This window comes from Hylobates moloch, unplaced genomic scaffold (genome assembly GCF_009828535.3).
Source record: "Hylobates moloch isolate HMO894 unplaced genomic scaffold, HMol_V3 SCAFFOLD_10, whole genome shotgun sequence".
NCBI classification, from domain to species: domain Eukaryota; kingdom Metazoa; phylum Chordata; class Mammalia; order Primates; family Hylobatidae; genus Hylobates; species Hylobates moloch.
The window spans coordinates 49,180,587-49,197,586 of record NW_026652285.1 but is presented as its reverse complement, the minus strand read 5'-3'; the positions used below and the strand labels follow the sequence as shown (position 1 = coordinate 49,197,586).

At 37.2% G+C, this 17,000-nt stretch overlaps 1 protein-coding gene and 1 long non-coding RNA gene across 4 annotated transcripts in view; one reads left to right on the top strand and one right to left on the bottom strand.

Annotated features, from left to right (window-relative positions):
- The window catches only part of PCSK5 (proprotein convertase subtilisin/kexin type 5), a 465,201-nt gene that overhangs the window by 218,671 nt on the left and 229,530 nt on the right, over window positions 1–17,000 (bottom strand). For all 3 annotated transcript variants that reach the window (XM_032164318.1, XM_032164319.2, XM_032164320.1), the window contains exon 10: window positions 5,417–5,520. In XM_032164318.1, the coding sequence (XP_032020209.1) occupies window positions 5,417–5,520 (104 nt within the window). The remainder of the gene's footprint in view (window positions 1–5,416; window positions 5,521–17,000) is intronic.
- On the top strand, window positions 2,286–8,797 carry LOC131384397 (uncharacterized). The gene is made up of 3 exons (XR_009215203.1): window positions 2,286–2,588; window positions 3,887–4,075; window positions 8,425–8,797. It is a non-coding gene; the product is annotated as an uncharacterized LOC131384397 (long non-coding RNA).

Genomic DNA, 17,000 nt, shown 5'->3' with positions numbered 1-17,000 from the left:
AAATGTATTTACCTCCCTCTGTCTTTTCAAGTAGGAAGGGCCTCATTTCTGCAAGTGGGATCAAGACTGGAGTCAAGCGACTAATTTTTCTGATAATACCACCTCAGACACTGACCAGATGAGTACCACTTCACTTCAACCTTTCTTCAAAACCACAATGTACAGATTACCAATTAAAGTGCATCATGCAGCTTTAATCATAGCTACCAACAGTGTATCAGCATAGTAGGTGGTGAAGATGGAATATTATTTGTACAGTGAAATAATAAAGGAAAATGAAACTTTATCCTTTCAAATGGTAACACATCAGAAATCACTTTATACTCAAAACAACTCAAAAACACATTTCAAAACCTTTCGTTTTGATTGAACACACAGCATGCTTAATGGTTTCAGCACTTTGAATTCTTTTTAATAAGTGTTACAAACTGAAAGCAAGACAGGTAGGTATTAAAAATATATTGGACATCTTAAAATTATCAACCCTACCAGTGGAAATAAAATGATGGCAATTAAAAGTAATACAGGTTATTAAAAGTTAAGGCCTCGGAGGCTAAGAAGTCATGTTAGACTGTCAATTGTTTTCCCCACGGTGGGTAATCAGTTAGAAATTAAAAAAAAAAAATCTAGTAGTTTAGTTGTGGTCAAAGAGTCAGTGGGGATGGGGGAGGTTTCAGCAACATGCTGGTAGAAAAAAAGAGACTTACATAGTCTGGGAGGGCAGTGAAATGGAAGGCGTGGTAACCTCTCTCACTTAGTTGTCATTTTTTGATTTTCAATGACATTTTTTTCATTCTTTCGCCTAGTAAAGATGACAGAAGGTCCTAATTTATTATCTGACGTCTATTCCTGTTCCTAGATTTAAGAGAGTTTAGCTGTATACAGTCATATAATCCAATATAAACACTTTGAAAACAAGAAAACTAGATCACTGATGTTGCATGCATTCAATTATAATTATAACTTCACACCCAAACCAAAGATAAGGACTCAGGGCAAGAATCAGCCTGCACAGCCCAGGCACTGGTGGGAGAGGTCAGTGGATTTACAGTTTCTTCAGATTCTAGGACTAAAAGGGAGGAGATCACAAGAAAGAGCTAACTTTTTCCTGAGATGATACAAGCCATAGGTTATGAAAAATGCCTGAATTAAAAGTCTTCCGCATGGCTCTATGGATCTGCACATACTATACGCCCAAATGGAGCTGGTCAAAATACACATCAGACACCACAGAAGATATTCTCTATAGCAGATGCCTTCTGCTGCCGACATTAACCTGAATTTTAGATGATGAGAGAAGGATCATCAACACTTATCTAACATGACCTGGCAGATTGTTGGGGCTTGACTAAAGAAAAAAAGAGATGGAGTGTAAATTTCTGTTTCCGTATGTAAGTTACACCAGGGCAGGTCAGATTAGTCAATGCCATGGTGTCCCTGACGTTTCTTCCCCTCCCACTTTCTGCGCTCACTTCAACATGTGTTGGGTTGGCATGCTGAAGGTGCTCAGGAAATATTGGTAAATAAATAAATGAAGAGATAACATCCATTAAATTTCAGGAAGAAAAACCAGCTGGAATGGCAAAAGCCTTCACTTTTATGGCTAATTCGTATGCTTTGGGGAACACAAGGGAGAATTAAAAAGAATAGAAAACAAAACAAAACAGAAAAGACTTTTCATAAGCAGAAAGGGAAGGGATCAAGGGAGGAAAGAAATAATATTAACAAAACCCCAAACAGCTTAATGCCAAAGTCACATTCTGGCATTGAAAATATTGGTCAGAAGCAAAATACTGGAATTTGGATTTCAGTTCTCTGGTGGCAGAATATCACACCTGTTCATCTGGTCTAAGGCAAATAATTCCCTATTCTCATGGGCGATCTAAACTAGATTCTCTGATAGGTACACGATATTTATACCATTTAATTTAAAAAAAACTATCTCTGGAGGAGGTTTAAAGTCAAAAGCTGTTGTCTGAAACTTAGCTAGGATTATTCACAAGATGAACAACGCCAAACAATGTTTAGTCAGTTTCCATAGGTATGTATTCATCAGATTATGTTTATTCTGGAAAACTATCTACTGGAAAAGATATTTTAATTATACTATAAGAGATTGTTATTATTATTTAAGAAGCAGCAGGACAGAATAATCTTAGTTTGATCAAAATTGTTGAAAATTAAGGTGCCATTAACATAAGAATGTTTACATGTGTCTTCCCTCTCTGTGAGGTCATCTCATTACAGGGTCATTTACAGAGTGCTTTTATAAGGAGGGCACAGAAAAAGGAGAAGAAAGTTCTCTGTCCCTAGCTCATCAGTGAGCACCTCCAGGGTAATCCCACTCTCAGAGAAACAGAGATGAGTCACCAGAAAGCCACATTCTTTAGTTGTTCAAGGCCAACTTCCTAGCCTGAATGAGAATCCGTCCAAGCCAGCAGCTGCTTCAAGATGAGAAACCCTTCCCTGTTCCAGTCCATAACACATGTGGCTAAGAATGGATCAAGTCTGCCTTCAGGAGGGCCACACACAAGTCTAGCTCACACATCATCTAGCCCTGCTGTCTGCCTAGGATGTAGGACATGGGGGTATGTCTGCAGAAACGTAAGGAGGTTAGATAAAGTGGATTTGGTAGGGTTTTGGTAGAGACTATTCATTGGGGTGTTGGCTTTACTGAAGTTATCAGTGATAACAAAGACTATCAAGTCCAGTGATGTCTGAACTCCAAAACTGAGTTGTTTGCTACTCTAAGTGGCTTCTGCTTTACCTGATGAGAAAGAAATTCTGATGGGGGACACTGATGTCCCTATTACTGGCAGGTACCTGTTGAGCAATTTGTGAAACTGTTCTATTTTTTTTTTAAAACTACTTTTCCAACAAGTTATTAATAAATTACTCAACACTGGGACAACAAAAGCAAGCCCAAGGAAGAACGGGAGTTTTCAGATTCATTTCATGCATATATTTTACTCAGTGTTAGGACTGAGTTGGGTGGGACAAAGAAGGGCACCCAGGACCACACACTTCTCTAGGCAGGCAATTTCCATTTTCCCAGTCTAAGGAGAAATACGTGACTACGGATTCCTGCTAAGCAAGACCTGCAAAAGCCGGCTGACCTAATTTAAATACAAGCCCTTGTTGAGTTCTTGCTGTAGGAACCTTTTCTAAGCATTAGCTCTTTTTTGTTCTTTCAGATGTTATTTCATAAAAAGTCATAGCATCTTTCTGCAGTCCTAGTACCCTGCATTCTCCACTTCCCCAAAGCATGTTGCTTCTCCTGCTAGCCTCTGCCTTAATCACATTTATTTGTGGGACTCTAGGGAGGGGATGGTAATGTTTAGAGTAGAGAAGAAAATAACTTTTTTTTTTTCTTAAAGTCATCTTATCATGATCCTGTTTAGATGAAATATGGGACTTGCCATCAACAAAATTACAAAACAATCCCACTGGGAGCCCAGCCCATTCAGAATAATTCATCTGTGAAAAAGCGAACTTTAATTGTTACTCTTGGCAGCCATCTAAGAGAAGAGTGAAATATTATACTAAATATTGCCACGTGCAATAGTAAAATACCATTTCCTCCTTGCCAGAAGCAGTGCACAAACCCCTTCAGATTCAGGTTTGGGTCTGGTGATTTAGTCTAAAAGCTCTGTTTTCCCTTCTCCTAAACCAACAGAGGTTTTCAAAAGAGCTGCATTTTTGTTAGAACCATTTGCTCTTTTTAAATTGCCAAAAAGGAATAAGTAAAACTAAGACATTTATTTGGGTTAAAGTTTATTCAGCTTCATGGAGGTTAATGTCCTTAGTCTGTGATCCTTCTACTAAGAAGTTCATTCCAGCTTTCAACTAGCTAAGGTTATGTGTCAGCTCCTTCTCTCCCCTGCAGCCTCATGGATTTATATTGTATGAGTTGGCAGCACGTGGAAGCTAATCAAAATGAAACATACATATGGCAAATTACATCCTGGATTTTCCGGAACAACTGAAATTTCAAATAATTTTGATGTCGCCCCTACAATTACAATTTTGGGATCAAATCTCCTGATTTGGGCTTCAGAGAATGCAATGCCAACAGGTATTTACGATTCTAGATTAAAAGTTCATTGAACACTGCTGCATTATATAGTTTACATGCATGGAAAGGTGTTTGATAATACTCCAAAGCAGAGAAATATTCTTTTCCTAAAAATAGAGTGAAGCCTTCTGTGAAGATATTCATCAAAGAATTATTAATGTGGCACTGGTTATGTAGGATATTTATAGGTTTTGTTTCAGCATGAGTCTATAATAAATTATTTACAAGTAATTTAAAAATATACATTCTGGCAGAAATATTTGCATATATTGCTCATATAAGGATATATATAAGGATATATTAAGATCATATGTAAGGTATGATATGCAGATAATATTACTATAGCATCCAGAATGCTTAAATTATTAGGGCCCTTAAAAATTAAATGACTTGCCCAGGACCATGTTACCAATGGGGTCTGACCATCAGAACCTCAGTTTTTAAGTAGATGTGCCCTGTGCTATGGAACACTGTATTTCATCCATACAGATATATGATGATACTAAGATTATTTGGGAATACGTTTTAAGTCTGTAGATATAAACAAGTTAATCTTTGTTATAAGTTAGATTAATGAATTAAAACCTTATTATAACTTAGGTCACTTACAACTTGAGTAAATATACTAAACTTTAGGATATATGTTTTATATAGCTATTTTATTTTTATTATAACATATATTACCTATGACAACAAATAGAATAGCTACTGTTAATAAAACTTCGGGAACTATGATCTGTATTAGCCATAGGAAAATATTCAGTACTTGTTACATATTGTGCACAACTGCATAAGGACTGGACATTATAAAGCTTCATCAGAATTTTTAGTTTATATAAAGTAACATTTCTTAGAATTATTACCTGTTTTTCTTTGTGGAAGATTTAAAACAAACAAAAACAAAATTTGTAGAATGCATGGCCTTAGCAACTAACAGTGCTACACTAAAGTGAACAATATATATCAGTTATTATTGAAGTGGAAGTAGTCCTATAGAAGGTGAGGAATTTTAAAATACATTATTATAAATATCACTTAGATATTCAATGACAGCAAATAGTAAACTAATCAGGGGTCCCATAGGCCGACTATACATGGGGGTTGGTCGATCTTTTAAAAAAATTGACCTATGATGTGGGAAGCCAAAGAAATCTCCCTTTATCTGTGTAGTTTTAACTTAAAAAAATCAACCTGCCTTTTATTTACTAAAAGATCAAGCTCTTTGTTTGTCAGCACAAAATTTAAAGTTTCGTTTGAGGGGTTCTATTTCCTGCTCTCCATTTAAAATGGGGGAAAAATAAAAATATTTTGCCTGTGACAGAATATGAAAGAAGTTCTCACCCTTAAAACCAGCAGCATTGGTTTTCCAGTCATTAGCGTTCAAATGTCCCGCACGGGAAGTCCTGACAATAACATGCTGTACGTCTCTCCAGGTCAGAAACGGACTGGGGAAAGACAAGGTAAGAATCATTGTACCAAAAAAAAAAAAGATGTGGGAAGCAGAGAGTCACAAGCAAATTAAAAAAGCAAAATCAAAATGGCAAAGTACTAAAAACAAAGGGTCAGAGATTTGGGTTTGGGATAACCAAATGCCAAATGCCGCTCTTGTTCTCAACATGGAGAAGTGACATTAGTCTGTGGGAGGCAGAAAATGTAACCTTAAACTGAAGAAATAGTAAGCCTGTAGTCAGGGTAACTTAGTTTTATAAAAGGGTGAGCGTTTCCAGTTTCCTCAACAAAATGGCTGCCCACTATGGTGCTGTAGTCCTTTGTATAAAAGCTTGGATCATCATCAGAAGATTAAGCTAAAATCAAACAGAAGGCCTCTGAAACATTTCTTCTTTAATCATTGAATAGTTCGGTAATTGAGTTGTAATTTACCAAAAGAACTTAGCAATGTTTAACCTTCTAGGCATACATATGTGGGATATGGAAAATATCAACGAAACAGCATCCCAATTTTCAGCATTTTTAAGGAAGAGAACATGGTACAGAACCCAAAGCTGGGCTCCAAGGCACAGACAGCTATAAGAGTATTCTTAATTTGCAATGGGTAGTTATTATAGTGTGTTATTAGACACCTAGTTCTTATGGCTACTAGCACTGAAGAACACAAGAGACTACTGAGCAGGAGATACTTTCATTGGAGAACTGCAATGCTAATCATAATCACACAGAAACAAATCCAAGCACATACACACAGACTTTTATTCCCTTTCATAGACTATGTATATACTCGAAGGCATTTGACTCAGCTCATGCATGCAATTCTAATCAGGATACTTATTTGATTCAGTCTTGAATTCTGAGGTGTGCTGATCTTTTACTTAACTAAGAAATATGACAATTTTCATGCAGCATGTGCAGCCATTTTATTTGTTTCTCACCAGCCACCTTCACCTTGGCAGTAATATTTGCAAAGGATGGGAAAGAAGATTTAGGGAAGAGCAGAAAATTACTCACTACCTGCCTTGAGGTGTGATGGGGCTTGGGGTAGTCTTTCCGCACTCTCTTTTGTAGGTGTATGGACATCGGGGTCTTTCGGGCAGAGGGAGAACTTGATATCTTAATTGTACCTAATTTTTCATGATAGGGCCTGTATGTTTCTTCACTTTATACTACATTTTTTTCCCCATCATACTCACCACATCTATGTTTTCTAGGGTGGTCAGGGTGGCCTTCTAGTAAGAAGGGGTCTAGTGATCAAACTCTAGCTCCTTCATTTTCTATGTGAAATTAACCTCTCAAAGTCTTAGTATCCCTACTTAAAACATGGATGCTAATATCTGCTTTATGTCGTTGTCCTGATTGAATCAGTTAAAATAATGCCAGGTACTTAACCTTGTGCCTGGTGCATAATAAGCTATTAAGAAGTGGTAGATAGCAAAGCATTTTGCTAAAATTTGCAGCCACAGCTCTTATTTGGTGGCTTGAATATGAAAGAAATGGGGAAAGAAAAGTACTATTGAGTTCTGATACTTTTTCTGTTATGGTCTCAGATTAAAAATAAAAGGAGACTGAGTCCTGCCATTTTTTAAAGTTTCCAAAGCGGGTTAGACTGGATCTAGACTACTTGGTAAAGTTATATTAACAAAAGAACTTGAATTGTGGAAATTAAATCCCAACTACATAAACTTTAAAAATATGAGAACGATGAAAACAGAATTATTCTTGTTTTCTTAGGATACAGCACTTGTTATGAATCAATTTTAGAACCTGATAAAGCAAGAAACTTTCAAGAAAGGGAGGCAGGCTGTTTGGTGGAATCCAGGAGCAGGATGTTTTGCTTCTAAAACAAATAGCATGATTTGAGCCTTTGCTGACTAACACTAAATCCATTCACATGATCATTCAGTAGACTCAATGCACTACTGTCAGGGAAATTAGAAAGTAAGTTAAGGGATAATCCTGAATGCCAGTCTCAACATAAGATGTTCTAGCTCTGCCTAAGATGGTATGTCCTAGTTATTAGGGTGAAGGACAAAAATGACAAGAAAGCTTGGTCCAGAAAGACATTCTAGCCACTTATTTACGGTAAAGCAGAATCCTCCCAAGTGAACATATATGTTTTTATTTTGTCAGGAATAAACAGTGATACCAAAGAATACACTTAGATTTGACGAAAATATCTAAATCAACCTAGTAATTTAAAAATAACATTTGACACACAGAACTTTCACGTTTTAACTCCTTAAACTTAACTCTCCTTTAGGGAGAGAAAAAAAGAAAAGAAGTCAGTGCCTCATGTTACCTGTCACCAGGGCAAGACTTCTTCAGAAATATTAAGCAAGAAATTCTGATCATTAGGAGATCCACATTTTCCCTAGTGAACCTTAGCACTAAAAATTTAATTTTCATAATAGAACAGGGAACACTTACATTGATCTTATACCTTAAGCACCTATATTCTGGCAGATTCAGGAAGCCTTCTGCATTTAAACTCAGACTGAAGAAATAAGAGTTGTTTTCATGCTGAGTAGCAAAACCTAGTTCTTGGAGTGCTTGTAATTAGAAGGAAGAAATTAGCTTCAGGAAATTGGAACTACACATGGAAAAAGAAGGTGTTCGGATGGTTTTACTCTGATATTTGGTAATGCACAACTTCAGAAATGATTTAATTTGAAAATTTCCTGAATTTCACCAAAATAAAGTAAGGAAGATAAATTGAAAAACCAGTGGACCTGGAATCAGCAGTGTTTCTATCTGTGGGAAGGTAATTAGCTCAGGAAATAGCCATAGGTTAATTTAGCTGGACATTATGTTTATTTATTGCTAGAATCCAGAGACGACTCTTGTTTATGGATACGTCTGATTCACATCTTACTTTTCATTTGTATTTATACTCACAGGGATGATGCAGACGTGAAGACTAAGTCAAACTACGAGAGATCTCATAAACCATTTATAAAACAAATGCAGAGAGAGAAGGCTGAGTGCTCTCTGCAGGAAACTCCACAGTCCACAACCATAATTTAGGACTCCCTAATACCTATTTCTCTCTGCCAAGTATCTTGGACCCAAACTCCAGTGGCCTCTGAAAACTGAGACCTCTCTGATCTCCAAGAATAGACAAACTTGTGCAACAAGAGCTTTGAAGCAAGCAACTATTGAGAGATCAAAAGTGTAACCCACCTGGAGAAAAGAACAACATCTCCCAATCCTGAGTCTCGTGACCACCACCCTATAATAAATCACGTGTAGTTATGCTACACACCCCTCAAATTTCTTCCTGGAATTAACAAATGCCCTTAAACAAAAATATATATGAAGAGAGTAACATTTGTAAACACCTACAAGATATGGGTAGCCATCTATGACCTTTCAAACCAAGGAAATGAACATGACTTTCTCGGGAGTTCTGTATATTTAATCATTTCTAGTTTTGCATCCTTTGCTGAACTCATAGTAATAACCAACATCTAGTGAGCACTTGGCCAGGGCCAGGCAGTGTATGTTTTATGTGCATGATTGTTGCATGATATTGAAAATCATATGATGTGGGTAACATTCTTATTCCTGTTTCACAGATGACAAAACTGAGGCTTTGAGTTATACACAGTAACTCAAATACACAGGTAGTAAGTAGAAGTAGAATTCAAGCCAGCTGGACTTGGCTGTATAACTTATGCTATCAATCACCATATAACACTATTTCCAAATGGATCCACAAAGGTGAAGCAGAGACACACACCTATTTGTCAGGAAGTCCTTTGACAAATGGATCAAAAAGCCAAGTATGGCACGTCGCGTCCTCATGGTTACACACACTTTGTACACACACTCTTTCTTGACTCTGTTGATTTTTGTTTACCATAGCATTCAGAAGATTCCTGAGTCTTAATTTGTTATGCAGGTTCCAAAGGCCTAACTTTTACCCATTCTTTCAAAGGTAAACAGAAACATAACACACCAGGAAAATCATATGATTTTTATAATAGTATACCTGTATACTGTATGTCATAACATCAGTGTATTATTGCATACCATTATTGTTATGAACTTGTCATCTTGCCTGCCATGGCCACACTTGGATGTGGTTCACAGCCAGGCTATGTGACTCTTCTCCGTTCAATGAACCTCAGCTGAACCTCACCTTAAACACTTCTAGTTTTCCAGTTTTCAGCTGCAAAAACAGCATGATTAATGACACTATCACTATCTGGTATTTGCATTACATTTTTACTCTGAGCAGTTTGGAGTATTTCACGGGCCCGACACAAGGTTTAGAAGAAGCAGGACATCTCCCAAGAGAGACATTTTGTGTAGTGCTTCTTGTTGGGCTAAGTGCAACCGCTAGCACTTCAATTAAAAAAGAAAAAAAAAATCCTTCACCAAAGGGTTTTCCCAGATAATTCTGGGAAATTCATGTGTGAGTGCTAGAAATACATCTGTACCTGGTGGTCTTTAAAAACAAGGACCAATTTGAAATCTTGGGTGACTGACTCACCTGCACTTATTAAGGAGAAAAAAATAACCAACCCTCCGGCTCAACCCACCATCCAAATACATCCTCATTGTAATTTAGGGGCAGCTGATAAAAAAGACAACAGATACACATCTTATTACAGGAAGAGAATTTATCAATAAGAGGAGCAACAGCTAGTCCAGATAATCAAACTGTTTCCTAAAATAAAAGAGTGATTCTGTTTAATGAAATGATGAGGCCCAGATCAATGGGAAAAATAGCATGATCAATCAGCATCGCAATAATCCAACTTCCTAGATGTTCAAAACCAATTCAAGATGAAACTAGTCTCCTTCAATCCAAAATAAAACCACTTTTTAAAGATTATGTAAAATAGAAATAGAAACAAGCAGTCAGAAAATTAATGTCACTGTACCAATGCTAAAAGAAATCGGCAGTTATGGGAAGAGATTCATGGTGAGCTGGAGACACAAAGATGAGGCAGAAAGTATGTAAAGCCTGCTGAGATAGGTAAAAACATTACCCTGATTGCAGCTAGTGTATGAAAGTGGTAATTCAAGAATAAAATACCGACCGTCCAACAAAGAAAAACAATCTTCTTTTGTTAGGTAATGAAGAGCCCGAAAGGATCATCAGATTGTCAGTCCCACTGCGAGCAGCAGTATCCGCCACTGGGGGTGCATTTGTTTTGCTTTGTTTTGTTTTGTGTTCTACAATAATTCAAAAGTTTCAGGCCTAAAATTGGTTTGTAGTATTGGAAAATACAGTTAATAATACCTCAAGATTTGGAAATGTGAGTTGTATTGGTATTACCCAAATATCCACTTATGATTCCTCCACACCTGAACCAAAGTGGAAAAAATGAAAGAAAAGCAGGACCACACAAAGTTTTATTGTGAAAATATTCTAATACCCTGGATTTACTCTAAACCAAAGGTAAATCTGGATTCTAAACACACTTAAGAAAAGATAGCCCCTAATTTATAAAGAAAAATTTTGTCATTGAAGCTGAAGTGTCTTTTCTTTAGAAATCCTGGCTTATCACTGCAAATACTTACTGCATGTAAAAGACAAAAATTATGTTTTATGCAGCCCCTATGAAAATATAATATTTTGTTTGCAAGCTCAATAATCATTTTCTTGAAATACTTTGCTATATAAGCTCCTACAAAATAGAACTTGAGGAGAAAGGGTCAGACAGTCATTTGAGATCACATGCATTGAAATCAAATCGCAATTATGAAGCTTTCCACCAGGTCTCCCCGTACACTTAACTCCCTCCAACATTTGTACCCTGAATATAATCCTTAAAGTCTCTTTTTATTCAAACCCATAGCCCAGAATCTAGTTCTGGCCTTCATTTTTACCCCAAGCTTGAAAACCGTTCAGAGTAGGCAAAATGTGAAAAAGTGAGTGTTCCTAAATGTATCCCCCTCAACCTGTGAGAAACGCTTGCCCACTTTCCCTTTTCTGCTCATTCTGTGGGCTGTCCCAGGACTTAGCATGTATAAATTATGCAGTTCTAGGCTCACAGACTAAGTCCTGCAGGAAGACATGGTTACCCCCCTCATTTCTATTTCTCTTTCAAAATAATAATAAATTTTGTTTTGCGTTCTACAGCCTCTAATCACATGAGAATGGTGTAAATTACGCTTCAGAGTCAGGAAGACCTAGGGTGAATCATGATCTCCTACCTGATAGTTCTGTAACACTGGACAATTTACTGAACCTCTCGAGGTGTCTGTTTCCTCAGCCTCAATGTGGAGAAAATAACGCTGACTCCACACGATGGCTGCAAGAATTTGAGGTAATGGAAATAAAGAGCTTGGCATATGATAGGCTACCAAAGACAAGCGTCATGATGATTTATTGAGATTAGGAACCTACTGTACCATTATAACTCAGAAGGACTACTTTTGCTGAGTTTACACCAGCATTTGATGAATCTGTATTTAATTAGGCTAAGTTTTCTGCAATGTTCCTAAACTTTAGTAATATGTTTTTTAGTTTCACTAACAGATGAACAAAACAGCATTTTTAACACCTTGCTATATTTCTGCTTAGTGAAACAACAATGCTACTAAGATTTGTCAAAAAGATCTGGTTTTCACAAGCCCATAGTGTAGGTGGCAATTTAATTGGCTGGGGAGTGAACTTTTTGGACCCAGTAGGACTGTTAATAAATCTACTCTATGTATGGGAGATCTTCTCTCTAGATAGTTAGCCATTGATGTAATTGTGGAGGATAGTGAGATGTTCTTTGGTTTGATATCAGAGTGCTTTAGAGTATCAAATGTTAGAATGAGGACTACAAGTATACTTATTTGCCTAGCCAAATTGCCAGACTGAAGTGTGTTTGATACTTTTCTACATAGTTCAGAGATGTGCAGAGCTCTCACCTCAAAAGCCAGTAGTTAAACCCCTGGAGAGGCAACAGAAATCATTGATTGCATCGCCATTATTATTATGATTCTAAATTACTTTATAGCCTTTTTCTCCCATTTTTTCCCGTTAAGTAAAAGAACTAAAATGATGCTTCTCTAGATGTTTATTGAAGTATATTTTAAAATGAAGCTTTTCAATGATCAGTTTTCACTGTCAACTTTAATGAAAATAAGCATTTTGGGTTCTAGAATTTGAAGTAAATATTATTATGCCTGTTTTTAAAAAAAAATTTGTATAAACTTATGGGGTACAAGTGTAATTTTGTTACGTGCATATATTGCATAGTCATGAAATCAAGGCTTTCAGGGTATCGATCACCCAAATAAAGTATGCTGTACCCCTCAGGTAATCTCTCACCATCTAATCCCCTCCCACCACCTCCCACTTCTCATTCTCCATTGTCCATCATCCCACACTCGACATCCATGCACATACATTATTTAGCTCTCACTTTTAAGTGAGAACACGCAGTATTTTGTCTCTGTGTCTGACTTGTTTCACTTAAGATAACAGTCTCTAGTCCATCCATATTGCTGTAAAAAACGGTTTTTTTTTTTTGAGATGGAGTTTCGCTCTTGTTGCCCAGGCTGGAGTACAATGGCATGATCTCAGCTCACCGCAACCTCCGCCTTCTGGTTTCAAGCAATTCTCCTGCCTCGGCCTCCTGAGTGGCTGGGATTACAGGCATGCGCCATCATGCCTGGCTAATTTTGTATTTTTAGTAGAGACGGGATTTCTCCACGTTGGTCAGGCTGGTCTCAAACTCCCGACCTCAGGTGATCCACATGCTTCAGCCTCCCAAAGTGCTGGGATTATAGGCGTGAGCCACCACGTCCAGCCGATTTCATTTTTTTATGGCTGAATTATTATGCCTATTTTAGAAACTCCTGGTTTAGTGTATCAATTGCTAACAGTCTTTCTAATTATTAGACATCATTGACAGGAACAAAAAATATTTTAAAAATTACACCACACACATACCTACACACACACAGGAAAAGATCAACAAAGACTAACAGAAATCTATTACAAAAATTTTGAAGTATTTCAAAAAAGCTTATGAGCTAATGTGACCATGAGGAAAATAATTTTTAACTTTCTTTTTCATTGTCTCCCTCTATTGTATATCTTAGGATGCCAAAATGCTATCTTTCCAGCATCCCTGATAATGAGGGGTACACAGGAGACAGAGTTCTGACTAATAAAGCATAAGTCTACTGGGCATTTCTGAGAAAACTTTGCTTTCCTGCTATAAAGATTGCTAGTCCTGCATCATTTTGTCCTTTCTCCTTTTATTTGGAATGTGGATATGATGATTGGAGCTGCAGCAACCATTCGGAAAAGAATAACAAAAAACCCCACATAGACCTTGGCCTTGGTAGCTTGAGCTTGGTTGCCTTGAGTCAACATCTTGACTGCTAACTCGTGGATTTTTTTCTTGTACAACCCTCATTCTTACTACTGAAGACATTTCCTAAAAGATGTATCTCCAAAAGTACGGAGTAGTAGATGGCATATATTGAAGGCTTACTGTGTGCCAGGCATACACGCTATCAAAAGTATTCTATATTCATTATTTCATCTATTCTTCATGACAGTCCTGTGAGACAAATACTGTTATTACTTTCGTTTCCAAAATAAGAACATCAAAGCAGAGAAAGTTTAATGATCTTCCTCAAAGTCATACAATTAGCCACAATTGAGACTGGCCCAGGCAGCCTGATTCTAGAGCGTCAGCTCCGACCCTCGCCACCTGCACTGTCTTGGACTGGAGTGGGGCGTGATGGAAAGAGTCAGGTTAATGGTGTTTGTAGGGACTGGACGTTCAGCCTCTAGTTTTGTCAGAAGGGGTAGGAAATGATCCTCTCACTTCAGAGGGATCTCTACTAGAATCACAGAATCGGACAGGGAGGTTTATCCTTCAATGGCAGATTTGAGTAGGTCTGTGCTTGGAGGCTAAGGAGAGCAAGGACAGAGCCACAGCCTTCCTGTAGCCAGTTTTTTTTTAATTGAGAATGAATATTTTTTTTTAAACAAAGGAAAGAATGGAAACAAAGAAAGGAAAAAGAAAAGAAGGAAAAACAAATGTAAGAGGAGAGTACAGGGAAAGGAAAAAGAAGTGGTGAGAAAAAAGAGAAGAGCCCAGACTAGAAGAATAACAACAATATGGAGCTTATGGAAAACACAGTGCAGGGAAAAGGAATCAACCAAGCAATAAAGCAAACTGAGTGAAGAGTAAGGAAGATTATGAAGAGTATGAAGTGGTATTAGCAAAAGCAAAGGATGCATAGGAAAGAGTAAACTAACATGGATAGGTGGAATTGATGTCATGGAAAGCTGAGTTGATGTGGAATACAAATGTGAGGACTTCTTGCATTTTTTTTTTTTTTTTGAGATGGAGTCTTGCTCTGTCGCCAGGCTGGAGTGCAGTGGCATGAATCTTGGCTCACTGCAACCTCCGCCTCTCGGGTTCAAGTGATTCCCCTGCCTCAGCCTCCCGAGTAGCTGGGTTCTACAGGTCCATGCCACCATGCCCGGCTAATTTTTTGTATTTTAGTAGAGATGGGGTTTCACCATGTTGGCCGGGATGATCGTGATCTCCTGACCTCGTGATCTGCCTGCCTTGGTCTCCCAAAGTGCTGGGATTACAGGCGTGAGCCACTGAACCCGGCCCCTTATTGCATATTTTTAAGGAAAGAGATGACAAGGAAGACAAGACAATGGATTTGGAGGACAGGAAAGAAACCTGGCTTCAGAATATTAGCTTTACCTTGCTCTGAGGACTAACAATTACTGAGTGTTTCCTATTTACCAGATGCTCTACTAGGTGCTTTATGTATATAACTTCACTTAATGAACACACAACCCCATGAGATAAATAGCATTATTATTCCCCTTTTACAGGTGTGGAAACTAAGGTCTTTCTCAAAGCCATGTAACTAGTAAGAAGCAGAACAGGAATTTGAAGGCAGGTTTCTCATATACTTCAGGGCCCAGGCTCTGAAGCTCTGTGGTGATCTTCACCACTAATCAAAGTCACATTTGATTAAAAATGTTCAAGGCGGGCTAAAAATACTTAAATGTTTTCCAGGACATATTAATGAAAAGAGTTGCATCCCCTAGGCTAGTCCTAAAATATATACGTTTTCATTACAATACAAATGAAAAAAAATCCTAAAACTAAGCAAAACAGGACTTCTAGTTAAAGACTTTCTCTGCAAAGCTAATTGTAGAAGATAATAAAAGAACAGTTAAAGTGATTTAAAAGAAATAAACCCAAGAATTTTACACTAGACTTATCGTCCTTCACGAGTGAATACAGAAGACATATTTGCAGGATTGAGAAAACCGACCATCGACAAATGCAGACTCTGAAGATCAAAATAAAATACAGTTTTATTTTGATTTATGAATAACTCAAAATTTAAAACTGTAAAATGTGTAGTTGTTATTAGAAAAGACCTAATGATGACTCCAAAATAAATTGAACAGAATTAAGACTTAATAATTGTTTTAAAAGAATTCTTCTGGGAATAAAAAATAATAAAAAATAAATTAATAAAAATGGTCTGTTGCAGAAATCCAAATTATGGTATTAAAGATAGGGAAATAAGTAGGTGAGGGCATTAAAGTAAATGTAAGCCATGTTTACATAGCAAGGAGTGAAAGGTGATAACTCTTCTACTACAAAACACATTTATTTTAAAATATGGCTTTATTTACAACTATCTATACAATATGAAAACTAAAAATTAAATAATAGACATAGATGTTTTTCCCCTGCACAAAACATATACAAAGATTCATGAATGGGAGAAGTCATTGCAAACAATATAACGTTTTAGATTCAAAAACACTTAAAAGGACAAAAAGTTGAATTTGTTGACAGACAAAGTGCTATCTAAAATAAAGATGTAACAGCATGACATTTGTGCATCGAAATGGATGAATCAAAGACTTTAAGAAAAAAAAAGTAGGTCAGGTGCAGTGGCTCATGCCTGTAATCCCAGCACTTTGAGAGGCCATGGTGGGTGGATCACTTGAGGTCAGGAGTTCAAAACCAGCCTGGCCAACATGATGAAACCCCATCTCTACTAAAAATAATAATATTAAAAATAGCCAGGCATAGTGGCGGGTGCCTGTAATCCCAGCTACTCGGGAGGCTGAGACAGGAGCATAGCATGAACCTGGGAGGTGAAGGTTGGAGGTTGCAGTGAGCCGAGATTGCACCACTACACTCCAGCCTGGGCAACAAGAGCGAAATTCTGTCTCAATTTAAAAATAAAAGAAAAAAAAGGAAAAAATAAGTAACTGATGATGGAAGCACAGTAGTGTTCAGATAATTTAGTCCATTTATGTCAGGAGAAAAACATATAGGACTTGTTTACATTATAGTTGAAATTTAATAATATTGAAATATATGTCCTACAAAGAGTCATTTTTTTTTAAGACTTCACAGATCAACTTAAGAGTTTGTAAGGAAAAGTTGAAGCTACATTGGGCCAAAAGGAAATTTCAACAATTGCCCTAAGCAAAAACAATACCTCACAAAAC